The following is a 27,552-nucleotide window of genomic DNA, read 5'->3' as shown; positions in this document are numbered from 1 at the left end:
GGAGATTTCATGAGCTGTGTCCATGGTAACCCACAGCAAACTTTCCATGAGCAAACTTCTCCTCCATAGTAAGTTTTGGAACTATACTACTAAACCAAGGCGATTTGAGTAATTGCAGTTATGGCACTTTTTAACTTTTGTCAAAAGAGTATCACCAGGAGTGGAAAAACAAGCGGTATCAGAGCTTGGTTAGAAATTTCCGAAGTCTCGTACCAGTAAGGTTTGTGGCAGGTTGCTGTGGGTTACCATGGATACGGCTCGTGAAATATCCCTCCTGTAATCTGCCAGTTTTCCGGGTTACGCATGTGATAGCAACATCGTATTTATGTTGGTGTTTGATACAAGAATGGTCAATCATGTCATCCCTACAGCCTATTTTTAATACCCTCGTCAGTTTGCGGGGGTTCGCTAATCACGTGATTGCACACACACCTTATTTGAGACAGGTCCCCATTCATTTTTAATCGCAAAGGGAACCGGAACTTAGTGTTGCCAGATGTGATTGATCAAATCCCGCCCTAAAGGTTCTCAAAATACGCTAAATTATTCCCAATTTGAACAAATTACATTGATTTATGGGCGTACAATGGGGGCAGCCGTGGCCTAGTGGTTAGAGAGTTGGTCTTTCAATCTAGGGGTTGCAGGTTCGAATCCCCCCTGACCTCTCCCTACATCTCCATCCATGGCTGAAGTGCCCTTGAGTAAGGCACCTAACCCCACATTGCTCCAGGGACTGTAACCAATATCCTGAAAAAAATAACTGTAGGCTTAAATCGCTTTGAATACATGAAAGCGTCAGCTAGGTGCAATATAATGTAATATAATAATGTAATAACAATGGCAGAAAAAACGCCAAAGGGTCCATTTTTCCCGTTTTTACCCGCAGACGGCCATAGCAAATAATCTGGCAAAACTAACAAGTTAATACTTGAATCTCTATGGTACTTAGGAGCTCTATGGATGGGCACCCAGAGTGTCCGTGCCAAATCCCACATGGCATGCATAAATTGCCACTAGGTAGACTTAAATGATAGAAAGGCTGTACCTCTCTAATTTCGTGACGAAATATTTTCCTCATAATTATCGTTAACGATTGCTTTCCCCCTGACGACAATAAAATGGTGACGAAAAAAGCAGCATGCGTTTGTACGAACATTTTTACAATATTGATTCATATTTTCGTCAAAAAAATAAAAAATGTTACTACAATACCACCGGAGACGAAAACCAATAGGAAGCATATCATTTTCATGAAATTTTCATGATAAAAGACAGCAGACCTACCCTTTTCCTTTCTTTGCTCACTTTAGGCCTAGGCCTACCTGTCAAGCGCCAGTAGGCTACAGCCGCCAGGGCCCGCCTGTTCGAAGTGTGACACAACATAGCCTACACTCTGTGCATGTCTGCGCCAGCCAGGCAATCAGTCCAGTAGAGATAGGCTACCTATTGTGCAATGCACAGACTTTGCAAAATGCTGAGTTGACAGCAATATCTAACCAGCAGCCGTCTCGCCAAATCGCCGTTCATTTTATGCATCCAAAGTTTTCCGTTGGACTGTTGAAACCGAACGTGACCAAAAGCATATTACATTTGAAACCATATGCGCTGCTAGCACCACGTTGACTAGAAGTCCGATTGGTATTCATTTTGTACCAAGGGTAAAACTCTTAGTTGTTTTATATGAACAAGACAATATCTTGGCCTAACCATTATTCTGTGTTGTTGCATCTTTGTGAGGCATATCGTCAAATAGACACCGCTTGTCGGCGCCGCTCTCTCGCGCACACGGATGACCATTGATTGGCTGATGACAGATGAAAACTTAGCCTACAGGTTGTTCGTCAAATCACCCTTCATTTCTTTAGTTTCAAGTGGCGTTGTCGGGTGACCAGAGAGAACAACCAAAGTTTTCCTGATGAGACTGTAAAACCGAACACAAATAAAAGCAGAGCAACAAGCCGCGATTGACTGTTGTGTTTTTTTTAGATGACTAAATTGTGACTAAAACTAAAATTAGGCTACATTTTCGTCAAGAGACTAAAACTAAAACTAAATTAAAAATTCCTGTCAAAATTAACACTGCCTCTCTCCAATAAGTCCTGTAAAAAGAACAGAACCATAGGTACTGAACATTGGATAGCTATCTTGCCGCGTTGGACGCACTAGCGGTCGAAGACAATCCACTTAAGGTTGTACAGATATCTGAATTTACCCTGCTGTCCTACCATCTGGGAATTTCGGTGAAGCAACAGGGGCGGTTTCTACCACAGGTCGCTGTTCGCCCGAGGGGTCCGGGTACGCTTTGAAGTGTTCAGCAAAAATGCTGAGTCACTACTTTGAGTTGGCTTAAGCCGGGCATACACTGTGCGATATTTTCACTCGTGGGTCTTAAGCTTCTGCTCACACTGCACGATGGAATTTCACTGTTTAAAAGTTCACAACTCACGACTCACGTCCTCACACTACACGAGCCGACAGTCGGATGCGAGCAAAATGCTTCCACCAAAAATACTGAATCAGACCAAGATATCGCAAAACACGCCCACTCAATGCAAAAGCGTGTGCTCAAGTTGGGTCTCCTAAGCGGGCGTTGTCCCCTACTTCTTCTCTTTTTGAGGTGTTTGCACAAGATGTGCGCTACCGCCATCTACAGCGCTAAGGGGACTTCATTGATTCTGAACCTCAGCACTCCGAAGGTCTCCTAACCGAAGGTCACGTAAAGGGGCGTTCACCCGACATAAAGCGGATACCGGAAAAGAAATAAAATAACGCTTCTTGTTAGATCCACTTTCTTTGCTTCCACCGTACGACGCGACAGGCATGTTTCCCCGGTCTGCAGAGGAGGGAACATGCGCACCTGAGGTGGAGATGAGGTCGCGCTCAACAGCGAATCGCACGGCCCTATTAATTTGTGCATGTCAAGTGTCAAATCGGGTCACAGCACTGCTTTAACTGTGCGATTTACGCACGAGCCACGACCAGAATTTCAAACCGTTTTGATTTTCTTGCGACCCTGCGATTGCACGATCGTGAGGCAAAATCGCTTGTCGTTACCCCATGTACACTGCACGATTGACCTGCGATTGAGCAATAAATCGGCCCGACTCTCAAAAAGTCGTGCGAGTGCCAAATCGGGGCAAAAGTTGCGCAGTGTAAGCCCAGCTTTAGGCAGCTGAAAGGGACCAGGTGTGAAAACACTTATTGAGTCTGGTTCACTGAAAGTGGGCTGGTTGTGAAAATACCATGACTGAGGTCATTACAATTTTGGTGGCAGCAAGGTTGTAACAGGCCAACATGATCTGCGCAAAGGGGTTAAAATGGTGAGGACTGTCGATATGACAGTTTAAGTTAAGCAGATATCAAGATGTCAGGATGGCACTACCTTGTGCCTACACTGAATTTCATTTCACTCCATTATTTTCTGAGAAGTGAAATGAAACCGGCTGATGCATCAGTATCACCAAATCCACCTGTTGAATTTAATGTTAGAATGAATATTTACATTTTCATTCCATAATTTTCTCATGTCCATGTACAAAATGTTTAGGCCTATGTGTGGTACAATACGTATAGTATATGTAAATAATAATCCGTAGCATCGACAGGAATATAAGCTGGTGTTTGGTGGGGGTTCTGAAACGATTTGCTTCTATTCTTTCAGAGGCATGACTTTCTCCATCCAGATTGTGACATAAGACGCGGACTTGTTTGAGTTGTTGATCAGATTCAATTACAATAGACGATAGGCTTTGTTGGCTGTGTTTTGCTTTTGTTTAACGTGGTGGTTACAAGTGTGCCTTTCAAATATTTGCATTACAAAGGGTTGGACAAACAGTCAATTGCTTACACCCAAAGGCGTTGGTATTTGCTCAGAAAGCATCATGGAAACGTACAAGGCAATAATCGGTCATTTCCGGTGCTCTCCTGGGCTATCTGTCTTTAGATACCCTATGATGGCTCTTGGGCTGGTCATACTACAAACCAAATACATTAAATCAGAGATGTCTAACTCAGGCCCGGGGGCTAAATTTGGCCCATGGAGTCATATTTATTTTTTCTTGTGAGATCATTTCAAATATGTATTACAGTTGGCCAACATACACCATAAATACGTATATAGCATAAGACTTGAACATGAAATTTGGTGTGTCTCAGGGATATGAGTGGGCCCAGGCCAGTGAAACAGCTTAAACTCATATACAGCAGAAAGTGTAAATATCAATATTACGTAAGTGTGTGTATGCACAATTTTAGTCCGCTTTTTAAAATGAATATTGAATTTGACCCGCGACTTCGTTCCAGATGTTGATTTTGGCCCTCGGTCAATTTGAGTTTGTGACCCCTGCATGAAATGATTTCATCCATGACATCAAATAATAAGATGGATCACTCAAAAGCCGTCTTTGCCATACTGACTTAAGGGTTAAATTATGAGCCGTGCCCGTGACACCATAAGTATGGATCGCTCCATACTAGTTACAGCGAGTAAGAAAGGGGGAAAGTCACTTTCGCTCGTCTTACCATGTGCACATTTCCCTAATATGTCAATTGTAGTACATTGAACTTCAGTACCTTTGAAAAGTAGCTGATTTTAAAAAATCTTAGACTGGATGGAATGCAATGAATGTTGCTGTTTTGGGAAATGCAAATCAGAAGTAGGCTACTCTTATAATCACATTATAAATTTCAAGTAGGGGCCTATGTCTGTAAATACTGTTAATCCTCCAGGTCGTGTTGTCCTAGCTTCCCAGAAACATCACATGAAGCACTTTAGGTTTTTAAAAAAATATTATTTTATTTCACCTTTTTTTTAACCAGGTGCGGAAAGTGAGCCCTGACCAAGGCAGCAGCACAGTTGAGGACCAACACATATCTCAGTCTCCAAATAGATGCCCGCAGATGCTTACAATTCTTTGGATTCTCTTTGGAAAAGCATTGTGACTAAAACAGTGTTTCAGTTGTTGCTGATGTTTGCACGATGCAATTCACTCATCCAAAATGATAGACTAAATGTGCAATTTTGGATAGGATTATTGGAAACAATTCGATATGTGGACCCCAAAGCCGCACTCATCAGCTCTCAACTATTTCATCAGTTTCTACTGACTTGCCCCCATATTGTCCTGGATCTCAGAAAGAGGTCAACATAAAGATGCCACGTTGTCGGCTACTGAAAAGGGAAGGCCAGCATGAGCAATTCTACTGTACTTGTTGAAATTGGCAGGAATTTTCCTTTAGACGAGGCTCTTGTTATAAATTTGTTGTTACCAGAATGGCAATGACCAAGTTTTAACGTAGAGACTCTGTGTAAGGTCTTACAGTAGCAGTGTAGTGTAGTACAGTCTTTTCGATGGGTGGTACAGCATTCCACCAGGGGAACGGTATAGTGCATCATCCGGTTACATTGTTCATGGCTCTCATGGTCTGTCTGAGCAGCACACAAAACCTGACAGTTCACTTGTTTTCTGAGGGCCATTGTTTTCATATCATGAATGATTCTCCTCTTCATCAAGTATGTTCTCCTGGTACCATTCAAAAGATAAATATTGTGATAATAGCTGGTGGGCCAGTGACGTTTCAGCAGTATCACACATCCAGTGCCACTATTGTATGGATTTGTTAGTGAACTATCTATGTAAGAAGCGTATTCATTGCAGCATACCAACCACCAATATTGATTAATTTATGGGCATTAGATGTCGTTGCGCCACCTGATGTCACCTGATGCCCCCCAAAAAGTATTTGACCCAGGTATACATACCGTAGTTCATTAGTCTTTCCACTTTATTGTGTCCCCACAGCATGGGTGGAGATGCCCAAACAATATAGAAGTACACCTATGTAGAAGGGTATAGAAATGTCAAAGTGATGTATTATGTTTCATTGATTGATCTGAATCAGATCAGACCTCTCAAAAATCAATTTTCTGCTGCTGATTACTTTGTCTGTGTCCTTAAGTGACACGTTGTATTGTTAGATGTCATTTATCTTCATATACAGTACATTTGTCAGTGTTAATTTAACACTTCAACAGCCGGACCAATGCTGTAAGTGTTAAATTTGACTCTCAGCATGTTGAATTAACACCTGTGTTATTGTATATACCTTCATTGTGCGCAGTTGAGACTTTTTACAATACCGTTTATCCTCCATCCACTTATGCGGTCTGCAGGGTTATACACTGAAGGCTTTGTATTGATGATATGACTGTACAGCAGGCCTACTTGTATCAGGGAGGGCGTCGGAGAGGGGACTACAGAAATAGCAGAGGGGAGTAGTAACAGTAGTGTAGTACCTGCATCATAGACATTTCCTCCCACCCATAACACCAAACAATACATGAAAGGGGAGCTATAGAAATGCCTTTAGGAAAGCTTGAATATAATCTTATATAGATAAGCTAACACGTTTTACATGACCAATGCTATCTATCAGTCGTGTTTTCAACAATATGAGAATGCTGTTATCTTTCAGGCTACAGAACCTACGTATAGGCAAGGCAATACCATTTTTTGTGTGGCGTAACAAAAAGGAGTTCAGCATCAAATGAAGAAACTGAAGAAGATGTAAATCTTCACTTGAGAGACAACACCGGAGCAGCACAGATGAAATTCTCATGTTGTGCACTTGAATAATAAAGACAAAAAGATTTTCATCAGTGCTGCTCCGGTGTGGTCTCTCAAGTGAAGATTTCCTGCCTCTCTTCCGTCGATGCACCAGATGATGAAGCAGAAGCGCGAGGAATTACTCCTTTGTTTGAAAAAGATGGAACTTGGGCTTGCATGGCCATCCAGAGATGAGACCCAAGTTTGAATCTGGCCCGGGTCGTTTTCCAAACCTACCTCATCTCTCTTTGCTCCCTATGCTCCCACATTCTTTATTGCATCTACCATATAAAAAGGTAAACATATATAAATAGATATAAATAAAATAAAATAAGAATATTGATCTGACCTGATTTGCACTCTGTTGAATGTTACATTCATTTTAAAGTACTTAATAAGAACATTTGATGATGTTTTGTTTGCCACCATAGACTTGCATTGCTGCGCTTAATTTGGCTATACTGTTAAACGAGGCAATGGAAACACATAGACGAAAATGATATGCACATTCATGAATAATGCTGGGAAATACTGCAAATATGTGAAAATCAAAAAAGAGTGGACTGTTCCTTTAAAGGATAGGCCTACACAGTAGGCCATATAGTGGTTAATACAATAGAGATACAGTACATACACTATAATACACTATTGCAATTAATTACCGCTACACCATTCTCCCTTGATTATTCATTTGTCACTGAGGTTACATGTGACCAAAAATAACAAGTTCAATAAAAAATCTCTTAGTGATTTGTCATTTATTATTTCCATTGAGAAAAATATGCATGCAGTAAGCTTATAAAACGAAGTACATTAAATCATACATGTATAAAGAGGTACATTCTCTGTGTGCCATTTGGCTTGCTTTCCGTTACTGTGGAATCTAAATCATTATGATTCAGGATACTGAATCTTGGTGGAGATCTTATTGTGCTATCACCCTGTCTAACTTTCTGATGGATTGAATATTGATTCCTACATCAACACACCTACATTAATAGGAGATAAAACAAAGCAACAGGATAAACAAATATGAAAAGCTTGTGCTAAATATAGGATGTTGTAACTGTATTTATCCTCATATAAATCAAACTGATGGCACGTTCATCAAAGGCAAAGCCATACATTGTAGTATGCAATAGGCAATTTAACCAAATAAACCAAATATAAATCATATTAATTAATTCTGAAACACTTATATGTCATTGACAATGGAATTTTAAAAAGTATGTCCATGTTTAAAAAACTTTCAACAAAGCTGATGAAATGTACAGTCACTTTTCATAATTACCGTATGTCAAAACCTCTCTTTAATAAGCAATAATTGCCTTTGCGATGGCCATTACTAGGGTTATGGGTGTGTTTTACTGTCAGTGGCTCTTTGGTTTAGTGGTCAGAGCACCCTAGTTTGGTACCCCACGACAGGAGGCCAGGGGTTGAAAGCCAGGTAGGTCATCTCTAGGCCTGCATGTGGTGTCAGTAGTGGGATAGCTTGCTGTGAGGCCATTGGAGGTGCTGCATGAGCCGTACGTGGGGGAACCCCAGGATACATGGAGGAACCATAGTGATACATCAATGGGTGGGGCATCCTGGATGGGAGAAGTAATGGATATTACTTGAGGGTCACCCTGAGTGTGAAGTGTAAGGGTTTTTTTTCTTCCTGAGGGTGAGGGCAGTGTGATGGCATGACCATCAGTTGTACAGATGTGTGTTTCTGATTGTTACCCCAACAAGCCTGACTGTTTGGTGTAACGTTCACCAGAGCCCCAGTTTGGTACCCTAGCAGGCCCAGGTTTGCATTCAGGTGGGGAATCTCTGCTCCGCTTGGGTAAAGCCGTATTATAACATGTAGGATTTTACCCTGGCTCTTTGACTTAGCGGTTGAAAAAGTGCATGATGGGTCCCTCACAGACCTGGGTTGAACAAAATGGTGTCAGCAGTGAGATGCTGTAAGATCCTCTCAGGTACAAGCACTGTGAGCCATATTAATGAGCTGTGGAACCACAGAGGGCTTTTGATGTTCCCGCCAGGTTATTCTTTTGCAATACTGTATGTCTTTCTGCAGTGTCCAATTAGCGGGATTATATATAAAATGTATTACAGGCTCCAGGCCCAATATTAGATATACTGTACAGCATAGACAAAAGAAAAGAAAGAGAAGTAAAAGAAAACAATGCATTTTCAGAAATATGTGTAAATGGCTTTTTAGAGGTTCCAGTCTTTTTTTAGAAAGTGTGCTCAACTCCCAACAGTTTCTTACAAGGACTTAGGGTGCGAGCAAACAGCAAAGATCATGTTTAGTAAAAAAGCCGCACTCTCGGGTGTAATTCTTGCAGTTTTAATCTACTGGGTTAGCATGACAGACAGACGTTTCGGCCTAAACCTAAAAGACGTTGAAGAAGGCTGAGGCCGAAACGTCTGTCTGTCATGCTAACCCAGTAGATTAAAACTGCAAGAATTACACCCTAGAGTGCAGCTTTTTTACTAAACATTTTTAGAGGTTCCCCCACAGCGGAAACCTCCAAAGATTCCCGGAGGTACCACGCCGTGCACCACCCAGTTAGAATGATGTAGGTACTGAAACAATGAGCAGGTCTTCTTTCACAATACGCCAACGCAGTGAGGTATTCATCCCTCATGAGTCAAAGATTTGGCCTATTATAAGGCAGTAATTATTGAGATAAGAAAACAATACAGCACGGCACATTAGTGCCTGGCAAATGAAGTTAATAAGTGATTAATCAAATGGAAAAAGTAACACCCCAATGCAGCTGTGTGAGCGCAAGGCATGAGTCAAAACAAGACAAACAAAATGACACAGTATCACATTCCATAACGGGAAACGGAATATTATGCATAAATATCTATTTTATAAAACGTCTATAGTCTAAATTCACCCATTAAATAATGTTAAGGTCTTAATTCCAAATATCAAAACAGCAAAACACAGACGAACCAAGCCAGCTGCTTGAGTGCCCTTGACTGGGTTTCAATGGCTGCCACACTAGTTTGGGATGGTTCAGCCCTATCTGCCACACCTTCCCCAGCAGTAACTCCACAAAGGCTGCTAGTATAAAGTCCAGAGCCCGACCGTGTGCTCCTTCACAAAGACAACTGTGGTGTAGCGCTCTAGCCACAGGACCACAATGGGGACCTCTAAGGTGACACCCGTATGGGTGCTGGTATGGATGGCGGTAATCATTGGACAAACTACCTCAGAAACAGGTACAGTGGCTGTGACGGTGATCCTTGCGTGACTGGCTTGACAAGGAAAAGGGGTGGGTGGGTTGGTTGTACAGAGTATTTCTTCCTGTAGCAGTTACCATGGGGAGTTAAGGATGCCTTTTTTCTCCTGGCCTGCTCTGCCCTCTTTTATTGTGCTCACGCGGCGGTGTTTGAGAATATGATTAATGCTATGGTAATCTTTCATGTACGGCCATGGGATTTTCTCTCAAAAGAATCATGATTGCACAACTCATGAAGTCTATTTGACTCTTGCAGGTCCAACAAAGGTTAATGTGATTCCAACAATGGCAAAGATACAAATGCTTGCAGGTACAGTCAATATGTCTTACGTCAGAGAGGATGTTAAAACTTTGAGCATACCTGGTTGACACATGACATGTGCATCCTAAAATCTATTAGCCAAAGCTGTCATCCAGGTTTGTTTATAAATGTATGTGTAATCTGTCTGTCTGTGCGTGTGGCAAAGCAAAATAGAATATTTTACCAAAATAATGCACATGTTTAATGATTAATGTCTGGCATTGCTTTGTGAATAGGTGAAACATTCTGCCATTGCACTGTGAATACCTAAAATATGAATAACAATGGTTTCTAACAAAGTTTGCAGTACTTCATAGACTTGCTTTCCACACTCACAATATATCCTCTCCCATTAGGAGCGAGTCCTGTGCACAACGATCAGGTCTGCAGCACATGGGGCAACTACCACTTCAAGACCTTTGACGGAGACATCTTCCAGCTGCCGTCCGACTGCAACTACATCCTGACGTCTCAGTGTAAGAGCAGCTACGAAGACTTCAACATCCAGCTGAGGCGCGAGGATGTGGACGGAGAGCCCACCATCAGCACAATCACCATGAAGCTCGAGGGCAATGCGGTGGTGCTGGCCAAGGGATCCGTCTCCGTCAATGGGAAGATGTACGTGATACAGTGTCTCAGTGCTTCAGTTCTTCTTCAATCAATCTGACCATATGAATCTTTTACATGATCTGTTAAATCATTTCTGATTTCTGTAATATTAAAGCAAAGAAAGCTCCCGCACACTGTTCACATTTGCATGGTTTCCTGCGACCATGCAAATGTGAACAGTGTGCGGGAGCTTCCTTTGCTTTAAAGTTGTAGAGTGACCCAAGGGTTCCACTCCTACACACCTGACCAAGGAGGTGTGCAAGAATCCTTCACTTACTGATTACTGTAATATGTCAGACAGTATATGTAATGGGTAACATTGAATGCATTTAGCAAAGCTAGTTAGTAATTGAGTTTCCATTCTATCCGTTGGTGTTAATGGAGAGGTTTGTGTATTCCCAGAACAGTGATTAATGTAGTATTAAATTGTACACTGTATATACTGTAATATGGTTGGGTGTAAGTTCATAGGATTAGGAACTCAGGAGTTCCAAACTAAAATGTACAATGAGAAGTCTGGTGGACAGGAGATTTCTATGAATGGATGAAATCATCACACAGCGTTCGTTGATCCTTTTCGTGCATTTCTTTTTTTTTTGCAGTGTGACACTGCCATTCGGTGAAGGTGGGGTTTTCATTGAGAAGACAGCATCCTACATTGCCATCAAGGCAAAGCTGGGGCTCTTGGCCGCCTGGGATGAGAATGACGCCTTCATGGTATGGGACCACAGTCACCACCTCATATAAAACCTCCACTAGGATGTCTGTCATACAACATACTGTAGTATAAGCAAATAACCTTCACCAGGCTTATAATACTTCTTAACTTTTCACCATCATTGACTGTTATTATATCCCCGAAACGCGGAGCGTCGGGGATGTAATGGTTTTGCGTGCGCCGCCGCCGCGTCCGCGTCCGCCGCGTCCGCCGCCGCGTCCGCCGCGTAAGGTCTTTCGTGTTAACGCGATAACTTTTGAACGGATGTTTGGATTTGTCCCAGATTTTTTGGGTGAATGCTCCAGGACAGGTTCATGAACTGATTCGAGTTTGGAGGTCAACACTTTCAAAATGGCTGAATTCAAGATGGCCGAATTTTTGTTTGGTCCATAACTTCTGACCGGGTGGATGGATTTGTCCCAGATTTGGTGTGTGAATGCTCTAGGGTAGGTTCATGAACTGAGTCGAGTTGGGAGGTCAACACTTTCAAGATGGCTGAATTCAAGATGGCCGAATTTTTGTTTGGTCCATAACTTCTGACCTGGTGGATGGATTTGTCCCAGATTTGGTGTGTGAATGCTCTAGGGTAGGTTCATGAACTGATTCGAGTTTGGAGGTCAACACTTTCAAGATGGCTGAATTCAAGATGGCCGAATTATTGTTTGGCCCATAACTACTGACCGGTTGGATGGATTTGTCCCAGATTTTGTGTGTGAATGCTCTAGGGTAGGTTCATGAACTGATTCGAGTTTGGAAGACAACACTTTCAAAATGGCGGAATTTTCATTTGGCACATAACTTCTGACTGGGTGGATTGATTTGCCCGGTAACACATTATTTTAATGGTTCACCATTTCAGTGAATCTACCATATTAGGTACAGTGTAATAACCAATGTAACAATATTTAATACCATTTAATACTAGTGTAATACCAGTGTAACAATATGCAATATCAGGTACAGTGTAGTAACGAGTGTAACAGTATGCAATACCATGTAATATAGTGTAATACCAGTGTAACAATATGCAATACCATGTAATACCACTTACGCACAAACATATGATGTAAGTAAAAAAATTACATTGTATTAAATATTGTTACACTGGTTATTACACTGTACCTAATGTGGTATATCCACTGAACCATTAAAACAGTATTACCATTTGCCCCATTTTTTGCTTCATTTTCACAATAGTCGTTTGGTTTTAAGCCTATGCGCGTCATGTCACGTCTGTATATACGTTTACGAAATGGTGGACGGGAGTGGTAGGAATGATGGGGGACTGGAAGCGTCGCGTTTCGGGGATATACCTTAAGCAGTCGAAGGCGACTGCACAGGCAGTCTAGTTATTTTCAGTTTATACAGTAACATTATTTTTCATGTACAACCCAACTTACTGAACTCACTTGGATGCATGGTCTTTGCAGGTGGAGCTGGACAAAAAGTATGCAAACCAAACTTGTGGCTTGTGTGGAGACTTCAATGGTGTCAAGACATACAACGAATTTGTCACAAGTGGTAAGAATTGTTTATTATTATGATTATTAAAAGAATAGTAATTGAAATTAGGACATGATGCAGTTTGTAGTGTGCATTGCGTAATTTTATATATTTACCCCCATGCAGCTGGTGCAAAAATTTCAAATGTTGACTATGGAGACATCTGGAAGATGGATGGCCCAACTGAAAGCTGTAATGAAAAACCTCAACCAGAACCTGCGCAGAAATGCTCTGATTTTGTAAGGCAATCACTACTAGCGATGTATTATTTAATAATACAGGCCAATATTGATGAATTAATTAAATCATTAATGCATAAAATAATAAACAGTAACATGTCAACAACTGTCTTTATGCCCAATAATGGATACAAAAAAACAGTGACTAATAACATTATATACAGTACACAGGCGAAAATCTGTTAAATATGTTGCATAAAACAGACACGGTATATGACCTTTTAGGCATACATATCGAAGTTAAATATGTCGTATAAAACGAACATAGGTGTATTATGTTTTTTTTGTTCCGCCTGCTCTGTTTGTAATTGTTTCGTTGTGTTGTTTTGTATTTCCTGTTCGGCCATTAGACGGTGGCATGTGAACAGCTGCTTTCCAGCCCGGCCTTGAAGGCCTGTGGTGATGTGGTGGACATTGAGCCATACGTCCAGGCCTGTGTGGAGGACATGTGCCAGTGCCAGAACGCCTCAGACTTCTTCTGCCTGTGCAGCACCCTGGCTGAGTTCTCACGCCAGTGCATCCACGCTGGGGGAAAGCCCGGGGAGTGGAGATCTCCGCAGTTCTGCCGTAAGTGTCCCCCACTTATAGACTCTCTCTCTCTCTCTCTCTCTCTCTCTCTCTCTCTCTCTCTCTCTCTCACTAACTTACTCATACACAGTGTCTCTCTCACACAAACATACGGACGCACATTCTCTCTCTCTCTCTCTCTCTCTCTCTCTCTCTCTCTCTCTCTCTCTCTCTCTCACACACACACACACACACACACACACTCAGCACTCTCTCTCTCTCTCTCTCTCTCTCTCTCTCTCTCTCTCTCTCTCTCTCTCTCTCTCTCTCTCTCTCTCTCTCTCTCTCTCTCTCTCTCTGTCTCTTAAAAGATACCACAAAATACAACACATCAACAAGATTTACAGGAGACAAAATAAAATGCATACGCATACGCAAACGCAGACGCATAAAAATGCATCCCCATGTTTTCTCTCTCCAGCTAAGACCTGCCCCGACAACATGGTTTACCAGGAGTGTGGAAGTCCATGCATGGACACCTGTTCAAACCCTGACAGGGGACAGGTGTGTGAGGAGCACTGTCTGGATGGATGCTTCTGCCCACAAGGTAAACACACACACATATACAAAAATACATATACATGGATACATGTATACACACACACACACACACACACACACACACACACACACACACACACACACACACACACACACACACACACACACACACACACACACACACACACACACACACACAATTTACAGACAGTCAGGTTGTGAATATCTGATATGTTTCTGATGCACAGAAACATGTGATTTATGTACATGTGCTGAAGCTCTGCATCTATGTGGTCCTATTGATTGATGCATACTGTACATAGAGTTGCTCAATAACTTAAAGGGACACTGTGCAGGAACTGGTCGAGAAAGGTACTGCAACTATGCTGCTCATTGAAACTGGGTTGGCTATCACCAAATTTGATATTTACATGAAAGTTTACTAAGTAATAAACAAATATGTTTTAGTATGGTCCAAGTAGAGTCATTTTTGCAGCTAAAAATGGCTATTTTTGGAAATTCAAAATGGCGGACCATGGAGAAGACCCCCCTTTTCATGTAGGAAAAGTGCAATTCTTTTGCAATTATTTTTAGCTGCAAAAATGACTGTACTTGGACCATACTAGAAAATGTTTGTTTATTACTTAGTAAACTTTCATGTAAAGATCAAATTTGGCAATAGGAAGCCTAGTTTCAATGAGCAGCGTAGTTACATGTACCTTTTTTGACCATTTCCTGCACAGTGTCCCTTTAAGTAAATTAAGTATGTGGTGTGGTTTGTATAGAACTTTGTCATGTATTTATTTTAATACAAGAACTGAGAATGTAAAAAAAATGTTTCATTCATTCATTCATTCATTCATTCATTCATTCATTCATTCATTCATTCACTCACTCACCAGGTACCGTGATTGATGATGTCACTGGGAAGGGATGCATCAGTTTGGCTGAGTGCTCTTGCGTCATGAATGGAAAGATCTATCAACCAGGAGAGTCTTATTCCAGCAGCTGTGAAAACTGGTGAGACAAGACCACATGTTTTACTCACTGTTTGTGTGTTTTTCTTCTGTTTTGTTTTGTTTCCATAAAACAAAAGGAGGGTTATGCATATAACCACGGTTCTATAAAATTTTGGAGGATCGCTGTGGAGAAATGAAATAGAATAATTTCTTGAGCTTAGAGTGAGAACCCCAGCTGTAAAACCAACTTTAAAATAATGATAATTGGAAAATTTTCTTCACATAGCGTGCCACTGTGTCTCTGCATATTGCACTATTGACTGATCAACAATAATTTGGCCTGTGTTGTGCTGTATCTGGGGCAGCCGTGGCATAATGGTTAAGGAGATGGACTTAAGTCTGAGTGCTCTGTTCAACAAACAGGCAGTCCAAAAGGCTAAAAGTATCGCTAGTCAACCTGACCATGTTTTAAGTGGTGAATTTTCATTAATGCCCTCTGGGAGGCGCTATTATTCTGTCAGGACAAAAACAAAGCGTTACTCTGGATCTTTCATCCCTACAACCATTAGATTATTAAACAAGGTTGTAGGGGTAGAGTTCATTACTGACCATTTAATTTACTGAGGGCTGCTCATCACTGACAGGACAGGGTGTTTGAATGTATGTGTTAAAATGTGTATGTTTTTTGTGTCCTATTTATTATTTATTGTTTTTTGTTTCCTTTAGGTTTTGTATTTCATTTTCTACTCTTTTTATTTATACTATCTATTCATTGACTGATGGAGACTGGGACCGCAAACTGAATTGCCCTTCATGGGACTAATAAAGTAATATGAACCTGAATCTGAATCTGAATTAAGATCAGAGTGTTGCAAGTTCGAATCCCACCCTTCCACTCCCTACCTCAGGGAGGCACCTAACCTAAAATCCTGTAAATGACTGTAAGTCACTTTGTCTAAAAAGCGTCAGCTCAGTGTAATGTAATGTAATGTAATGTAATCTCTCCACCAGCACGTGTGGTTCAGGAGTGTGGACTTGCAAAGCAGGGGACTGCCCAGCAACCTGCTCGGTGGAGGGGGGCTCTCACATCATCACCTATGATGGCATGGACTACACCTTCCATGGTGACTGCTCATACCTGCTCACTAAGGTCAGATTCCTGTCACATCTCACCACAGTCCTTTTTCTTTTATACTCGTTCATATATGTTTCAGCAATGCCAATTGAAACATACAAGAAGAATGAGGCTATATTTTGTTGTTTTACTGTGTGTATGCAGTAATGTAAGTTACCCCACAGCACTTAGCTGCTCAGTATCAGTCAAGATACAGTAAGTATCCATATTTGTTGCTTTCCCAGCATTTTATTCAGGTCTTTCAAAATGAAAATAGAAGTGAATTCTGTTCACATTTCTGTACACACTAGACAATACTAGGCAAACACACTTACACGTACATCCTTTACTTGCTTACGTACGTACTTAGTTATTTACTTACTTGCTTATTACTTACTGATGTCGTAAGTACTCCCTTACTTATTCTTATGTTAATTTAGTTCATTACTTGAACATCATTCTACATATAGCCTGTGTTCACAGGTTTCATCTTTCTTGCATCTTTCTTGAGTGACAGCGGGCAATCTCTAATCTTTCCCTGTCATAAGTTACAGTTATTTTCGCCTGACTTCCTCTCTTCATAATCTTCTTACATTTGCATATCCATGTGAGGTTCACTTCCCTCTTCTGCCCTTCATCTTCTTCATAAATAACCACCTTGGCCAGTCCTTGTGGTGATTCTGTGACCTCATTTGTCATACACGTATGTTGTCATTTCCATGCCTTATACAGCATCCACTTTCCTCCATGCTTTGATTATCACAAAACATCTGTTCAGCTTTCGTCAGTCTTGTTCATTAGAAGTCCATAGAGGACTTCATCTTTTTTTGTCATCACAGTGTTGTTCTTAAACCAACCTCCTCCCACACATGCACACCACGCACACACGCACACGCGCACACGCGCACACGCACACACACACACACACACACACACACACACACACACACACACACACACACACACACACACACACACACACACACACACACACACAGCTGTCTGTCAGTGTACCTCTTTGCATGAAGGAACTTCTCCCTTCTTCCATCTTATTTTTCATTTTCCTTCCATTACATAAAAAGACGCTTGTTCCCAACTTTCATCCATAACAACTTTTCAACCTTTATTATTCATCCGATGCTGTTGTTTCAGTTGTTCATTTAGGTTAAATTGTACAGCAGCTTATGGTACTTGGAGGTCAAATTTCTTCACGTCCTGTTCTTGGTTGACTTCTACATTTGTTCCGGAATGTGTTTAAAATGTTTCCGCTCTATCTTTTATTTCCTTTTTTTAACTTCTTTTACAGTTCCTTCTGAAATTATTTGTGTGTGTTTCAGATTTACCTTGTTGTTGTCTGAGTACTATTTGAAAGAACCGGGGTCATTTGATGTAGGCTAACATGTATAGAGGAGCTCTAATATTTTGTTATTTTTTAATACTTGTATTTACAGCCATGTGGTGGGACAGACTTCACAGTTCTTGGAGATATCGTTAAATGTGGCTTGACTGAAACAGAAACCTGTTTAAAGGCTGTGACACTGGCTGTGTCTGACAACACGGTGAGTTTGACCTACTCAGACATCTAACCTTTTGATGTATTAAGCACTTCTTTACTATTTCAATACAAGATTTAAGTGCTATTTTAGAGTAATGCTTCTGACCTTGTGGAACCCCCTCATCACCCAGTTTCAACTGATGACATTTTATTTTATTTCTCGGCTAATGTTATATATTACATATTAGACTAATATTGTATTATTGTATTGTATTTGTATTGTATTCGATATTAGACTTTTCAACTTTTTTATTTGAATTTTTTATTCACAAACCACTCAATACACTACTTAAAACGACATCTACAAATGGCTTGTTTTTTCCACAAGTCACAGTAATTATTTCCTGAATTATTAGAACCCTTAGATGTTCTTTGTTTATTAAAATGTATTAATTTAGATTTATTTGACTTTGTTATGCAGGTGATAAACATCCAGGCCAATGGGAAGGTGTTTGTTAACAGGATCTACTCCCAGTTGCCCCTCTCCACAGGTAACGTGGATGTTGCCATGCACTGCAATACCATGGCTTCAACAACTGAAACTTTTCATGATTTGTGTTATTATCATATGTTAAACTGTGATTGTTAACCTTTACTGAATATCGAATGATTTTATTATAGTTAATATTATTATTTGCTGGTGTTATTGCTCATGTTCTTTGGCAATGCATCCATAATCTGGTATTTCTTTGATCATCCTTACAGCCGGTGTTGAGATCGTCGAGGCCTCAACCTTTTTCATCGTGGTTCAGACCGTGTCCGGCATTCAGTTGGAGATCCAGCTCTCCCCCATCATGCAGGTGTTCATCACCGCAGGGCCCCAGTACAAGCAGAAGCTGTGCGGTATGTGCCCATGTTACACTATATACACATGAACGTTCAACTGTGACTTTTGAAAAAGAATACGTAGCTAAAGCTAATCCTGCACAGGTTACTCTCCTGACCTTGTATACTTTTGCACAGTTATTCCAAGAACCTGGCTCAGTTCTCAGGTTTAACACTCAACCATGTTCTTGGAATAGCCAAGCCCCCAAAAGTGACGGCAAGTAACTTTGTCTGCTTCTACTGTGTGTGTGTGTGTGTGTGTGTGTGTGTGTGTGTGTGTGTGTGTGTGTGTGTGTGTGTGTGCTTGTGTCCTGTGCTGCTCTTGCAGGTCTGTGTGGAAACTTCAATGATGTCCAGGCGGATGACTTCCTGACGATGAGTGGCATCATTTCGGGCACGGCCGCCCCCTTCGCCAACACCTGGAAGGCCCGCTCTAACTGCCCCGACGTCACCAGCAGCCTGAGCAACCCCTGCAGCCTCAGTGTCGACAACGGTAGAGAGACATATTACATCACAATGCATTACATTACTTTACATTACACTGCATTACATTATGTTACATTACATTTAGCTGAAGCGTTTATGCACACCAGCCCCTACAGCCTCAGTGTCGGTGGGGAAGTTGTGTACAAGCATTGTTATCACAATACATTATCTTACACTTTGGGAGATTCTTTTACTCAAACTTCCAACTGCTTTTTAGGTTCAGGGTACAGTACCTTGGAGCGGTGTGGGTTTAGACGCTACTCTCAGGGCACTGCAGCCATGGGAGGGTGCATAAGACCACCAATATCCTTCCTGTTTCTACCTCTGGTGACAAATCAGTGCACAAAACAGTGCATGTTCAATATGAACAGGGCTGGACTGGCCATCTGGCATATCGGGCATTTCCTGCTGGGCCCTGCACTCTCGTGGGCCCCTATTTTCAGAAATATATATTTTTTTACATTTCTGAAAATAGGGGCCCAGGAGGGTGCAGGGCCCACCGGTGAGTCAGTTCTGCGCTGCTACTGTATTTATGGAGGGGGGGCCTTTAAGCCAAAAGTGCCCCGGCCCTATTTCTCCCCCAGTGCAGCACTGACTATGGAGGCCAAGAGCGATGGCAAGAAGTCTACTGATGTTCTTGTTGTCTTTTTCTTTTTTCATTTCAGAGAAGTATGCCCAGAAGTGGTGTGGCCTGCTCACTGATCCCAATGAGGTTTTTGCCCCATGCCACAGCATAATCAACCCAGACGTCTACAAAGAGGTCAGTACACTGTGCCCCAATCCTCTTACACCCAGGGCTTGAGTTGTGGGGGGATGAGGGGGGATGCCATCCCCCCTACAATGAAAATGGTCAACTATCATCCCCCCTCAATGGAAATGGTCAAAAATAATCCCCCTCTAAAACCATTTATCTATATTCATTTGTAGGCTATACATTCACATATTGCATTAAAATTGTACTTTTAACAACTGTATTTTCAATTTGTTCTCAAGTGTACTTTATTGTCAAATACTTCTCTATAACCTGACATTGCATGGAGGATATGAAATTGTGTTACACTAGGCTCCAGAAGTTGCTAACTAGCTAGCATCTGTGGTCTTGGGAAATGCATTTGATAAATGTATGCATTTTCATTTCAATATGTTGCCCATTTCTGTAGAACTGCATGTATGACAGCTGTAACTGTGAGAAGAGTGAGGACTGCATGTGTGCTGCCCTCTCCTCCTACGTGCATGCGTGTGCAGCCAAAGGCGTCCAGCTGAACGGATGGAGAGACACCGCCTGCAGTGAGTGGCAACACAACCTGTAAACCGTAGATGAAACACACACACACACACACACACACACACACACACACACACACACACACACACACACACACACACACACACACACACACATACACACACAGAGGCCGGCACTAGGGGCAGGCCGACTGCAATTGAGGAGGTGTTGCTTGGGGCACCCATCATTGTAGGATCTCAGCTGTACACACACACACACACACACACACACACACACACACACACACACACACACACACACACACACACACACACACACACACACACACACACAATGGATGCCTCCAGTGAGAGCAAATGCAACTCCCTTCAATCTTTTCAGGATACACAAATCTGCCGGTATATCACAAGTTATAATCATACCAAAATAACAAAAATCGGTCTTCTCTATAGGGAAATATGCCGATAGCTGCCCCAGCAACATGGTCTACGCCTACAACATTCAAAGCAACGACCGCACTTGCCGCTGCTACAGCGAGCCCGACTTCACCTGCTCCATGGCCTACGCCCCCGTGGACGGCTGCATCTGCCCCAAGGGAACCTACCTGGACGAGGGAGGCAAGTGCGTCACGCCAGCCAGCTGCCCCTGCTACTACCAGGGCCAAGTCATCCCTCCGGGAGAGGTCATCAGCAAGGACGACACCACCTGGTAGGACACTGTTACTGTTACTGTTGGACTACTTACTGTTGTTGTCATTGGCCGCTGTCTCCGTGATAGTGGTGGTGCCACACACCCTGTTTTTTTTCTGGGATAGACCCCTTTTTTCAACATTAATGCATTCATTCATTAATGCATTCATTCATTCATTCATTCATTCATTCATTCATTCATTCATTCATTCATTTATGTATACGCTCTAAATATAACATTGTGGAAAGTGAAGCATAGACCCAAGCAAAATCTGCCTCTTACTAAGATTGACTTTTCAAATGCTATACAGTAACGATATTGCATTTTCTCTCTTTTTAAGCACATGCAAAGCTGGCAAACTCAGTTGCATGGGAGAACATACCCACCTTACAAGTAAGTCGTGGCCGTGCAAATGGGATCAAAACATGTGAATGCATTAAATAATAATGCAAAAACATATGTATACATGTAACCAAGGTCTAAGATAAGAGCTGTAAGATATTAGGATGATCACACTTCTTTATTGTCACCAGCTTGCAAGGCCCCCATGGTCTACTTCAACTGCTCCAGCGTTGATAGTGCATCCAAAGGCGCAGAGTGCCAGAGGAGTTGCCAGACCCTTCACATGCCCTGTGTGAGTGCTAGAAACATCTTTTTTTCCTTTCGTTATTCATGAGCTTTTCTTACATTGAAGTACTGTGACTTATATTGAAAAGTGGGACAGGAAAAGAGTGGGATGTGTGCACAATGAGAGGTAGGGTAGGGTTCGGAAATTACCCAAGCTGGACTCGAACCTGGGTCCCCGTACGGAACTGCCCATGTAGATACAGTACGTATGATATGGATGGCCTTCTCAGTGTGTAACCCCTCACATTATTTCACTTGGAACAGTTTGTCGTCCACTCTTAACACCAGACACACCACGTGTTGAACGATGCACTTTCTTGATCCTTGCTGTTTGCTTATACACACATGTTCCAGCAGCAGAATAGAAATCCATTAACAGTTCAATAGTGTTATCATTTCTTCCCAGCATCATGTTTTATCAGTCATGGGAAAGTGGTTCAGTCATGGGTAAGCGGCAGAGGTGGAACGTAACTAAGTATTTGTACTTCGTTACTGTACTTAAGTATTTTTTTCTGGAATTTGTACTTACTTGAGTAAAAATAAAAATGCAGACTTTTACTTTTACTCAATACATTTTTTTGACAATTACTTGTACTTTCTACTCCTTACATTTCTAGAAGAAGACTTTGTTACTAGTTACATTTAGGTTTTCCTGTTGTGTTTCATGGATATTTGAGTACCCTCAGCTGCAGGCAGGGAGGTGGGACCAAGCCCCTCTTTCTAACTGACACCCAGACAGAAAAGATACTTTAAAAAACATTAACAGGACTCCATAGTCATGTTCAAATAGAACCGAAAACCGTTGCAGAAACTTTTTCCTATTGGATCAAGTAGGCAGACATACTTGTACTTTTGTACTCAGAAAGTACATTTAAAAGTTAGCACTTATGACTTTTACTTAAGTACATTTTTGGTGTACAACTTTTACTTTCAATTGAGTATTTTTTTCGCAGGGTACTTCTACTTTTACTTAAGTACACAACCTCTGTACTTCTTCCACCTCTGGTAAGCGGTTAGAGCGTCAGCACAAAGGCTGGTGGTTCGACATATGTATCTGCCAGGTCGGTAGAGTAATTAACCAGTGCTTTCCCCCACTCTCCTCCATGACTGAGGTACTCTGAGCATGGTGCTGTCCCGCTGTGTACTGTGTCCTGCCATCTTGTGGTGCTGATAGGGGCTGCCCAATTGCACGGGTGACGGATAAATGCAATTTCGTTGTGTGTAGTGAGAACTGTGTGCTGTGGAGTGCTGTGTCACAATGACAACGGGAGTTTCCCAGGTGGACTTTCACTTCACACTTGTGATTTCCGTAATGTGTTTGATGCCCTATAACAGATCAGCTCTGAGTGCACCTCTGGCTGCGTGTGTCCTGCTGGTCTGGTCTCCGATGGAAAAGGGGGATGTATCAAGGAGGACGAGTGCCCCTGTTACCACAATGGGGATCAGTACAAACCTGGAGCAAGCATCAAGATGGACTGTAATAAATGGTATTATAATATGTTTCTTTTGCAGTTCATTACCCATGTGTGTTGTTAACACATATTATCTACATGTACACATTGCATATCTATTGCTACAAATCTTGTGCAAATTTCAGTTTGGTTCTGATACCGTACATTTTGATTACCTTTGAGTATCTGTTTTAACCCATTTCAGCCTAAGCCCTTTTTGGGAAAAGGTGTCCTCACCCTATTAAAACCTAAATATCTCAGCATCTGAAGCACATAAAACATGACATAACTTGCATTTAAAAGCTAGAACCTTCAATTGTTCACTTTAAAGTGTTCATTCAGCTCTAACATACCCATATTTTAAGAAAACAGCTCAAATCTCAAGAACCTGAATGCTGCGTATATGTCACTCAAGGACACAATGGGTTAAAATGTGCTTTATGGAAATTAAAATGACTCACTACAGTACTAAAGTACTTCTCCTATTTTTGAAACAGCACCTGCAAGGACAGGAGATGGGAGTGCACAACAGACCTGTGCCACGGCACCTGTGCCATCTATGGGGATGGCCACTACATCACCTTTGATGGGAAGAGATTCAACTTTGATGGTAGCTGTGAATACATCCTGACTGAGGTGTGTAGCTGAAGGGAGGCCGCAGCCAAAACATTTGGTCGTGCATGACACACCCAGGTCTAAAACTAAAATAGCTTATTTACATTTGAGTTCATTAATGGTAAATGTAATTTAAACCATACTGTGTGTGTGTGTGTGTATGTGTGTGTGTGCGTGCGTGTGCGTGTGTGTGTGTGCGTGTGTGTCATGCTTAGCCTGGGACTTTCTATTGTGTAACTCGCTACAATCATCATGTGCATTTTGGACAGAACAGTAGCACAGACAATTAGAGGGCTGTGGAAGTCAATTCTCTAAAATTACCAAAATATAATATAGGTGATTGAAATTGAAGACCTGATTTAGCTTATCAGTAGTTAATAGCCAATAACCCTAGAGACAGAGTCTTCCCACGTAGCGCTCTATTGACTTGACTTGACTTGACTTGACTTGATTTGCGTTGTTTTTGTTGTTTTTTACTCAGCAAATCAGATGATTAAGTCTATTTTCTTTTTCTGCAGAACTACTGTGCACATGGAAGTACCAATGGGACCTTTAGAGTGATCACTGAGAATGTACCTTGTGGGAACACCGGGACCACCTGTTCCAAAGCCATCAAAATGTTTTTGGGGGTGAGTATGGTAGAACAAAGTAGAGTTACTTTATTGATCCCCTAAGGGGAAATTAAGGTGCCAAGTAGGCTACCTTACATATAATACACATGATAATGGACATTGGCAAAACACATTGCATACATAACATTAAGACAAACAGTAAGGCAAATTCTGAGAAAAGAAGACAGAGAAAAAAGTCCAAATACTATGGTGAAGACACATCCTGACAGGTGGACAAGATTTAAGTATGCAATGTAATATTACAAGTGAGAAGAAAAAAAGACTTTAAAAGTAGTCTGAAAAGTACACATGGTGCAAAACAATATCTTGATAAGAGACCCACCCATAACCTGACTCTCGCCAGCTGGTATGTTTCACCTTCGTCTTCACGATACCATGTAATGTGGATATCCCCCATAACAACACGTTTTCAAATGATGCTCCTTATAAAAAAATCTTGCTTGTAATTGGATAAACAATCTGTCCGTCGTCTTTACTTACGTGCCACTTCAGCCACTAACATTGAACTCGACCCATGAGGCACCTGAGAATGGCAGGTAAAAGAAGAGCCATAATGCCGCCCATCTGTAGAAAATCACACAATGAGATTCTGATTGGCTGATTCATTCAGAAATGGTTCTTTCACAAGCCGCAAATGGTTGCGTGAGAGAACCCAGAACGCCCTCCCGTGTAGTTTGGTGAAACACACATTAAAAAAAACATTGCAACATTGTTTTCAGGGCACAGAGTTGATACTGACCGATGGAGGTTACCAAGTGGTCAAGAGACAAGGCCCAGAGGTTCCCTACCAGATCCGCACCATGGGCATCTACCTTGTGGTCGAAGCAAACAATGGGCTGATCCTCATGTGGGACAGGAGAACCAGTCTGTTCATCAAGCTCAGTCCATCATATAAGGTAAGGATCTTAACAAAACATATGGAGTCTCTCTCTCTCTCTCTCTCTCTCTCTCTCTCTCTCTCTCTCTCTCTCTCTCTCTCTCTCTCTCTCTCTCTCTCTCTCTCTCTCTCTCTCTCACACACACACACACACACACACACACACACACACACACACACACACACACACACACACACACACACACACACACACACACACACAGACACACACACACACACACGTATGTATGTATGTACAGTATAGTTGATACTTATTGGAGCTTTTGGGTTTTTTTTCCTCCTACTTCCTTCATTCTTCATCTTCCATCCCTCATTCTAACAGGGTCATGTTTGTGGCTTGTGTGGAAACTATGATGGAAATGCCAACAACGATTTTGGCACAAGAAACCTTGGACAGGCTATAAAGGCCCTGGACTTTGGGAACAGCTGGAAGGTCTCCCCCAGTTGCCCCGACGTGAAAAAGATCCCAACGCCCTGCACAGCCAACCCTTACAGGAAGTCCTGGGCTCAGAAAAAGTGCAGCCTTATCATAAGTCAAGTTTTTGCTAAATGCCACGCACAGGTAAGCTGAATGCAGCCATCACTCTACCCTATAAACAAAAAATTACATAAACTACTTGATAGGAAACTGGCCAGTCCAACATGTTATAATGGGGGTGATGCTTTTATGTACTTCCATAGTAGCAAGAAAAAATACTTAAAGGTTAAAAGAGCTGTTAGAAAAGACTTACTAACTTGTGGTCATGTGGGGCAGCACTTGAGGTCAATTCTCCAGAGGCGGTTTAAAGGAACTCATTCGGTTTTGTTGCATTGGTGAAGCCTTGAACGCTTCATCCTGGCTACTACATTATCTTTGTTTTTACCTATCACCCGAAAGTCATTAGCTCTTTGCTGCTGTTTTCCATAACATCAGAACAGTGCTGAAAAGTCTAAGCCTTTTGGATAAGTGGAAACATTGGCATGCTCCAAAAGAGGTCCAGTTGCTTACAAAGTGCTGACGCCTTTTGGTGCAGATAGGATGATCGCCCATGATCTGACTCTTATTTTCAAAATACCTCAGTTGCATGTACATCATGACAACATTGCTATGACATGAGTCTTAAGTAATAGATTAAAACATGGTCATTATCATGTGGGTGACAACCTTACAATGGAGGCTCTGTATGAAAGGGTGAACTCCATGACGAGTACCTGTTCAAATGTATTTTCTGTTTTAATGTATTATCTCAACTAGGTGGACCCATCTCCATTTTACGATGCTTGCGTGAGTGACTCGTGCGCCTGTGATAGCGGTGGAGACTGTGAGTGCTTCTGCACAGCAGTGGCAGCTTACGCGGCTGCCTGCAATGAAGCTGGAGTCTGTGTTGCTTGGAGAAGTCCGGACATTTGTCGTAAGTCCCGGTTCCCTTGCGAAATCTTCTTAGATATGAATTTTGGGAAATTGGAACAAGAATTGATTTAGAGAACTTTTGTAATTGTATTTTTTTGAAAAACATTCCGATTTTGGGGGATTTCGGACAGGATGATGTTCAGAGATGAAGCAGGTCATATCTCAGCAAAAACCGAAAGGTGATGTCTCATGCAATGTGCTCTCATTGTAGCTCTCTTCTGTGACTACTACAACCCACCGGGCGAGTGTGAGTGGCACTACAAACCCTGTGGAGCTCCATGCCAGAAGACCTGCAGGAACCCCACCGGCCAATGCTCCCAGCAGATACCGGCCCTGGAAGGTACATTTTTATATCGTTTTCTTTTCATATTTTTGGTTTATTTATTTGTTTAGGAAGTAAGCAAATAAAAGAGATGATAAATTATATCTGGGGATTTCAAACAGTGGCGCTCTGACTTGCATTGCAGTTCAACTGCTAAAAATAGGAGACTATGCAATTCACTTATTTTTTTAGAAGTGGTGTTCATGTTTTCACGTCCTATTGGGTGATTTTATTTGAATGGTGAGAAGAAATATAGTATTGCAGATGTACTGTAGTTTTTTCATTTCACGTCATGGACCCTGTTTAGAAAATTCATTGACTCTTCACTGTTTAATCACATCAATCTAGTGGCATTTCACAATCTTGTATTCCCTTAAATTTCTACAAAGTTAGTGCAATCCTAACCCTACAGCGTATATTTTATAGAATACAATATGTGAAGTGTTATATAACT

General features: G+C 41.7%; 1 protein-coding gene across 1 annotated transcript in view; it reads left to right on the top strand.

The window, feature by feature from the left end:
- Nucleotides 1-9,727: 9,727 nt before the first annotated feature.
- The window catches only part of muc5.1 (mucin 5.1, oligomeric mucus/gel-forming), a 33,915-nt gene continuing 16,090 nt past the window's right edge, over nucleotides 9,728-27,552 (top strand). The window contains exons 1-26 of the mRNA XM_063188945.1: nucleotides 9,728-9,830; nucleotides 10,107-10,160; nucleotides 10,508-10,769; nucleotides 11,363-11,477; nucleotides 12,909-12,999; nucleotides 13,108-13,220; nucleotides 13,571-13,787; nucleotides 14,209-14,334; nucleotides 15,191-15,308; nucleotides 16,259-16,397; nucleotides 17,813-17,920; nucleotides 18,338-18,407; nucleotides 18,622-18,759; nucleotides 19,070-19,234; nucleotides 19,893-19,987; nucleotides 20,388-20,514; nucleotides 20,926-21,181; nucleotides 21,504-21,556; nucleotides 21,697-21,797; nucleotides 23,126-23,277; nucleotides 23,739-23,877; nucleotides 24,375-24,485; nucleotides 25,208-25,384; nucleotides 25,709-25,948; nucleotides 26,621-26,777; nucleotides 26,988-27,116. Of these exons, the coding sequence (XP_063045015.1) occupies nucleotides 9,752-9,830; nucleotides 10,107-10,160; nucleotides 10,508-10,769; nucleotides 11,363-11,477; nucleotides 12,909-12,999; nucleotides 13,108-13,220; nucleotides 13,571-13,787; nucleotides 14,209-14,334; nucleotides 15,191-15,308; nucleotides 16,259-16,397; nucleotides 17,813-17,920; nucleotides 18,338-18,407; nucleotides 18,622-18,759; nucleotides 19,070-19,234; nucleotides 19,893-19,987; nucleotides 20,388-20,514; nucleotides 20,926-21,181; nucleotides 21,504-21,556; nucleotides 21,697-21,797; nucleotides 23,126-23,277; nucleotides 23,739-23,877; nucleotides 24,375-24,485; nucleotides 25,208-25,384; nucleotides 25,709-25,948; nucleotides 26,621-26,777; nucleotides 26,988-27,116 (3,532 nt within the window). The 5' untranslated portion in view covers nucleotides 9,728-9,751. The remainder of the gene's footprint in view (nucleotides 9,831-10,106; nucleotides 10,161-10,507; nucleotides 10,770-11,362; nucleotides 11,478-12,908; nucleotides 13,000-13,107; nucleotides 13,221-13,570; nucleotides 13,788-14,208; nucleotides 14,335-15,190; nucleotides 15,309-16,258; nucleotides 16,398-17,812; nucleotides 17,921-18,337; nucleotides 18,408-18,621; nucleotides 18,760-19,069; nucleotides 19,235-19,892; nucleotides 19,988-20,387; nucleotides 20,515-20,925; nucleotides 21,182-21,503; nucleotides 21,557-21,696; nucleotides 21,798-23,125; nucleotides 23,278-23,738; nucleotides 23,878-24,374; nucleotides 24,486-25,207; nucleotides 25,385-25,708; nucleotides 25,949-26,620; nucleotides 26,778-26,987; nucleotides 27,117-27,552) is intronic.

The sequence above is a fragment of the Engraulis encrasicolus genome, chromosome 22 (assembly GCF_034702125.1).
Source record: "Engraulis encrasicolus isolate BLACKSEA-1 chromosome 22, IST_EnEncr_1.0, whole genome shotgun sequence".
NCBI lineage: Eukaryota > Metazoa > Chordata > Actinopteri > Clupeiformes > Engraulidae > Engraulis > Engraulis encrasicolus.
This window is presented reverse-complemented; position numbering and strand designations above follow the sequence as displayed.